At 39.8% G+C, this 6,134-nt stretch overlaps 1 protein-coding gene across 1 annotated transcript in view; it reads right to left on the bottom strand.

Annotated features, from left to right (window-relative positions):
- Positions 1-6,134, bottom strand: part of AOAH (acyloxyacyl hydrolase (neutrophil)) — a 362,932-nt gene that overhangs the window by 74,606 nt on the left and 282,192 nt on the right. Inside the window, exon 16 of the mRNA XM_006887625.1 lies at positions 3,557-3,729. Within this exon, the coding sequence (XP_006887687.1) occupies positions 3,557-3,729 (173 nt within the window). The remainder of the gene's footprint in view (positions 1-3,556; positions 3,730-6,134) is intronic.

Genomic DNA, 6,134 nt, shown 5'->3' with positions numbered 1-6,134 from the left:
TAAGTGAAAATTGCATGGCATGTTGAGAGAATTCATGGAAGTAGTCGAGTCTGAGTTTATAGAAAGAAGTGGGATTTGAAATCTGAAAACCCAAAGCCAAGCCCCCCTTGGCGTGACTGAGTAGGATGAGGACAACCTTCAGCAGCACCACTGGAGAAGAGAAATTAGGAATCTCAAAGAATCTTTTGGGGGACAGAAATTTTCATCATGCTCAGTAACTCTAAGAGACTGCGAGATCATCCTTTATACATATAAGATCATCTAGGAGGGGATCTAGTTCCCACTGTGATGGTGTTATCATTTCTAGGGAGAAGAATCAAAGTTCTATTAATAAGAAGAATTTATTTCCTTTTGGGAGACTAGAGAGGTGGTGGTTTAATGGATAGAGATGTATCACCAACTCAAAGACTGGCATATCGAAACCACCAGCTATTCTGAAAAAGAAAGACCATCTCCTCTCTCGTGATTTATGGTCTTGGAAACTTGCTGGAGGGCCAGCCAACTGAGTACTAGGAGTTTGAGGTTTTGAGTATGGGAGACTGGACAGTGCTTTGTTTGGATAAAAATGACATTAATTGTACACTTAAGGAAGTCAAGAGGAAAATAAAGTTAGCTTCATTGGTGGGGAGACTGGAATTTGGGTATCCACTGTCATTTCCACAATGGAGCAACCAGAGTCCTTACTCTTATATTATATATAGAGAGGAGGAATTCACTGAGGGGAGAGGTAGGAGGTTAACTTCAGTAGGGACTGAAGAGGAGGACAAAGGTAGATTCAAAAAAACACAAACAAGTTAAATATGTAGGTGACAAGTGTCTGGTGGTTTCACCTGTGAAACTGAGCCCTCCACATCAACCCCTGAGGATGGATGCTCAGGGCAGAGATTCAAGTCTTCAGCTTTTGAATTGTTCACTTGACACTTTCAAGAAACTAATTGGAACTCCAAAACTCCTTAGCTTGAGTTTAAAATATGAACACAGTAATGGTGCAGCTAAAGGCGTGTGCTGGCCTAGAAACGTGTGCCATCCAGGGCGCCCTCAGGATGGGGGAGGGAGTGCCCAGAACAGGAAGTTCTTTCTGAAAGCATCTAGTCTCCTGTCCTCATTTGCCCTCAGCTGGCATAGGGTTAGGTGTTTGGGACCTATCAGGCCATCTCTCTTGACCCTAGTTTCTGGTTGTGGTCCCTGGCAGGGAGCCCTGGCTTTTCCTGTCCCCAGAGTCTCCTGAGCTTTGGAGGGAAGGGCTGACTAGCAGATTCGTGGGTGGCTCTTTGAGCTCACTGTCCATTAGCTACCCTGCACCCAGCTTTTCCACCCTAGTCCTGGAGGTCCCTCCCAGCGGTCCTCCCTCATAAATTCTCAGAGCAATAAAGGGTATCAAGTCCTCAAAAAAAAAATATGAACACAGTAATCTCGGGAAAGCGTAAGGCTTTTTGCTTGTTGACCAGCGCACCATGGTCAGTAAGGAGCCGAGGCAGTGTGTCTGCATCTCTCCCAGTAGACATTTCTCAGACAGGATGGAGGTCAACACTCCCTAACCCCTTACCTTGGTGACTTTTCTTCCCCAAACACTATTTTTTTATATACTTTTGGGGTTCCCCCCCAACTAGAATATAAGCCTTATGTAGGTAGGAAAAGATTTAAACCTATTTGTCTATTGCAGTTTATCTAGCACAGAGTGGGTACTCTATCTCTATCTGTCTATCTATCTGTCTATCTATCATCTATCTATCTATCTATCTATCTATCTCTCTATCTATCTATCTATCATCTATCTCAGTGTATGTTGTTGTTTGTTGTTGATTGCTGTGAGTGAGCGCAACTCATATTGACCCTATGAACAAAAGACCTTAAGTCTTTCTATAACTATTGTTTCTCAAAGTTCATAGTTTCCAGAGGCATGTTGTTTAGGAAGTAGATGCTACTCCCGCTATCAAACATATCTGAATTTGGGAGCTGTCCACCATGAGTAACCATTATGGCATTCTGTGCCCCAACGGTATAGAGTTCAGCATCACAGCCACTCCGGGTTACCTCAGTACAGCAAATTGACAGACCAGTGTTGCAACACTGAGAAGAATGTTCCTTTAAATTATCATTGCACTAGGCCCGCAGAGCCCAACTGACTTTTAAATACAAATGCCCTCCAGAAAGTGGTATTGACTCTATACAAAAGGCTTAAATAAAAAACCAATCAAACATTCCACACGACTCCACCTTTCAGAGTAGAACTGCTTCCCACAGTCTCCCCTTCATCTGATATCAGAATGTAGCTATATAATACGTATATATGTGTGTGTTGATTGCTTTCAAATCGAGCACTACTCATGATGACCCTATGAACAAAAGGCCTGAAGCCTTTCTGTAACTATCAACATTTGTAAAAGTTCATTTATAAAAGGCATGTTGTTTAGGAAGTGGATGCCACTCCTGCTTCCAATATATCAAACCAAAATTTACATTGTAGAGTTGGTTCTGACTCGTAGCAACTCTCCATCAGTTTTCTGAGGCTGTAAATTGTAATAGGAGGAAACTTCCCATCTGAGCCTGCCCCATCCTGTGCCAGCCATATGCAAAGAAACTCTCTCCTGACATGGAAAGTAGAGCTTATATGTGCAATGAGGTATACAGGCTTAATCCCTCAGAAAAACAAAGGGTAAAGTAGATTACTAATTGAACATTCAGGAAGTTACCTAAATTATGGGGAGCTATACTAATCCTTAAAGCGATCCTGTGAGAGAAATGTTTTATTAATTAAATTATCTCACAGAATCGCTTTAGGGATTAGTATAGTTCCCCATAATATGAATCACTACCACTTTTACAATGTTAGAATGGTCTGGAAAGCTAGAGAAGCCAGTAGCAGTTCCTGGGGATCTTGAAGGCATTTCAAAACCGCTCATTGAAGAAGGATATCATGCTTGGAAAGATGGGGAGTCATTGAAGGAGAAGAAGAGCCCCAATGAAATGGATTAATAATGGTAACTTCAGCAGTTGGCTTGAGTGTTTCAGAAATGGTGAGGATGGCACAGGATAGGGCAGGGTTCAGATTGGCTATTCATAGGGTTACTATGAGTTGTAATCGACTTGATGGTGCCTAACAACAATAACAAGTGTCTCAACAGGGAGGGAATCCTAACTTACCACCAGAGGGCACTATCTTTAGTCTCCTTGAAGTTTGGAGAAATTCCTGTCTTTACTCTGTGCTGTTTTCTGTTTGAGATTTATTATCTCATCTAGATTTCATGTTCAATAAAAAGATTTCCTAGATTCAATTATTACCTTACTATTTGTTCTAATTCTCCATTAGATACTTCTGTCCTTTCTGGCCTTTGCTCTGACTCTGTCCATATTTGAACAATGAATGTTAGCTACTGTACCTGGGGTTTTCTCTGTTCATCAGTTATGGCCCATCATAGAATAACAATTTGGGTCTATTTTTATATGGTTGGGGAAATACCTATCATCTCTCTATCTATCTATCTCAAACCTTGAATACACTGAGCTATTTATACAGTTAGGTTGGTAAAGGGTAAAATAGTCTTCAAACTGATACCGAGAGGATGATATCTGTTGTTCAAGTGATCCCAGAGAAACGTTCCATCTGCTAAACCGTAGAAAATAACATGGCTGCCATTAGGCAGGCGGGAATCGAGATATTTCAGAGTCTGCATGACCTTGGAGTACAATTTCTCAGGAGTGGTCATCTCTGGGACTGGGTCAGTCTTCCTGTGGGTAGAGAAAAACCAAACCAAACCAATCAACAAACAATGAAAAACAACCCAGAAAATATCTTAGCAGATTATGAAGGTAGATGGGAGTATCAAATACATGATAACACCCCTCTGCACCATTACCACACAATTTGGTGGTTATTGGTGCTGCATACAAAGTATCCCTGACTTCCACTGTTGAGGTATGCAGTAGAATTGCTCTTTCTAACCTGCTGATGGTTAGTTGGACCATGTTCTGGACAATGAGCAGAGGGGACATGCACCTTGCTCAGCAGTGTAAAGGCACCAGGAACTCTTTCTCTTTGTCACTGGTTAAAGACAATGCATTCTTAGGTGGTGCAAATAGCTTGGAGCTAGCAGCTGTATGTCATACTACTAACTGAAGGCTCAGTGGTTTAAATCCACCAGATGTTCTGCAGCAGGAAGACAAATAGTCTCCCTGTTAAGATTCACAGCCTCAGAATTGGAGTGGAGGGTTATTAGGAGAATTGATTTTGTAGCAGTGGATTTTCATAAGTTTTTCTGATCTAAAAATTGATTATTCACTGGTTCTATAAAGATAACAGCTAAGAAATACTTATTCTGTGTAACACACTGGGTTATGATAAGTTGACATTAACTTGGCAATAATAGTCTGGTTTGGGTCTCGCTTCTGAGGATCCCATGCTGTTGCATGATGGTCATGTAGCCTAAGAGAGAAATAAGCTTTTGTTGCTTAATGTTACTAAGATTTTATGGGTTTCTTGTTGCTGCAGTGTAACTTCACCTATGCTGACTGATGCACACAATTAATGGGGAAAAAGGAGTCTCATGTTACTTATTAGACAACACTTTGAGATCTGCAACTTGATCTATAAAATATTTACCATAAATGGCAGCCAGAGAATTAGAACTTCACTGAAAAGTAATGCTTTTTTATTCATTGACACTCTATCTTGCCTTTCCACTCTTAATTTGTACTTTCATGCATATCCTGACAAATAACTATGCCAGCTTACCACCCTGGGCCATTATCTGCCAACAATTGTATTTTGCTGCTCTATCTTTCTCCGTACAATAGTGCTGGTATTCTCTAGAGGATGTTTGGATTTTCAAATCACATTCTTTTTCTCTTGTAGTTCATAAAAGTTAGTAAGAACAAAAATAGATGTGCTGAGAGTGGTGATAAGAAACACAGGTTTAAGTAAAAGCGTCTTTGACTAAGATGGAAATAATAATTGAATAAAAGCGGCAAATACTTAGCCTGCATCAAACACTTACTGAATTTAAACCAGTTAACTTATTTTCACTTGGTCTAGAGAAGAATAAAGTAAAGAATGCAAGAAATACTAGGAATTCACTACTGAAAATTTTGTTTAAAGACAAAGTATAAGCAATGATTTGAGAATATTTTTTACTTTGACATATAAATCCATTATTATGAAATTTTTGCACAAATGACTTTTGTATGTGTTTTCAGAAATGTACCAAGTTTGAGTTAGCATACTAACTTGCATGGATCTGGGAGTAGAATACAAAATTATCTGAGGATATCAATCCACTGTTTAAACTCTAAATTGTCTGTTACTAATTTTTTTCCATTCTCACCTAAAATGGAATGATGCTATTGATTGTCTTCTACTTTCAGCCTTAAAATTCCAAATTTATATAATGATTTTCTATTGTATTGAATAGTATCCCCTCAAAATTTGTGTCTACTGTAACCTCTGGATATGGTCCTACTTGGAAATATGGTCACTGCAGGTGTAATTGCCTATACTGAATTGGGGAGTGAGCTTTAAACCTGGTGACTGTGTTTTTACAAAGATAAAAAAAATAAAAACAAAAACAAACAAACAAAAAGCCATCAATTTGAAACTGACTCATAGTGGATCTTCCAGGAGATGTCAGGATTATAAGTCAAGTGACAAGAGATTGCTCATCTTTCTCCTGCAGAGAAGGTTTGGATTGGCAGTGCAACTTGCTACCTATTAGGCAACCAGACCTCTCTCTTAGAAGAAAAGGTTATAACAAAGAATAGGTTATAAGAGAGGAGAATACACAGACACACACAAGAAAAATGGTCTTGTGAAAATGGAGAAATAAATTAGGATGCTGCTGCCAAAGCCCAAGGAACACTAAAATTTTTTTTAAATTTCCCACCCCGAAAGTACGCAGTTCAAAATCACCAGCTGTTCCACAAGAGAAAGGTGGGCAATCTCCTCTGATGTGATTTTCTGAAAAACTGCTGGAGGGTTAGCTGTGTATTGGTTCTGTCTTGATGGTACATAACAGCAAGATGAACAGCCCAACTTCAGTAATAGGCAAGAAGGATCTCCTTAGAACCTTCAGAGAGAGCTCAACCCTGCTGACACCTCTGGTGGCCTAGTGAATAAGGAATTGTGCTGCCAACCCCAAAGC

Source organism: Elephantulus edwardii, unplaced genomic scaffold (genome assembly GCF_000299155.1).
Source record: "Elephantulus edwardii isolate Elephantulus edwardi_28Jun2011 unplaced genomic scaffold, EleEdw1.0 scaffold00059, whole genome shotgun sequence".
In the NCBI taxonomy this organism is placed as follows: Eukaryota; Metazoa; Chordata; class Mammalia; order Macroscelidea; family Macroscelididae; genus Elephantulus; species Elephantulus edwardii.
Note: the sequence above shows the minus strand (reverse complement) of the source record. Positions and strands in the feature narration are given on the sequence as shown.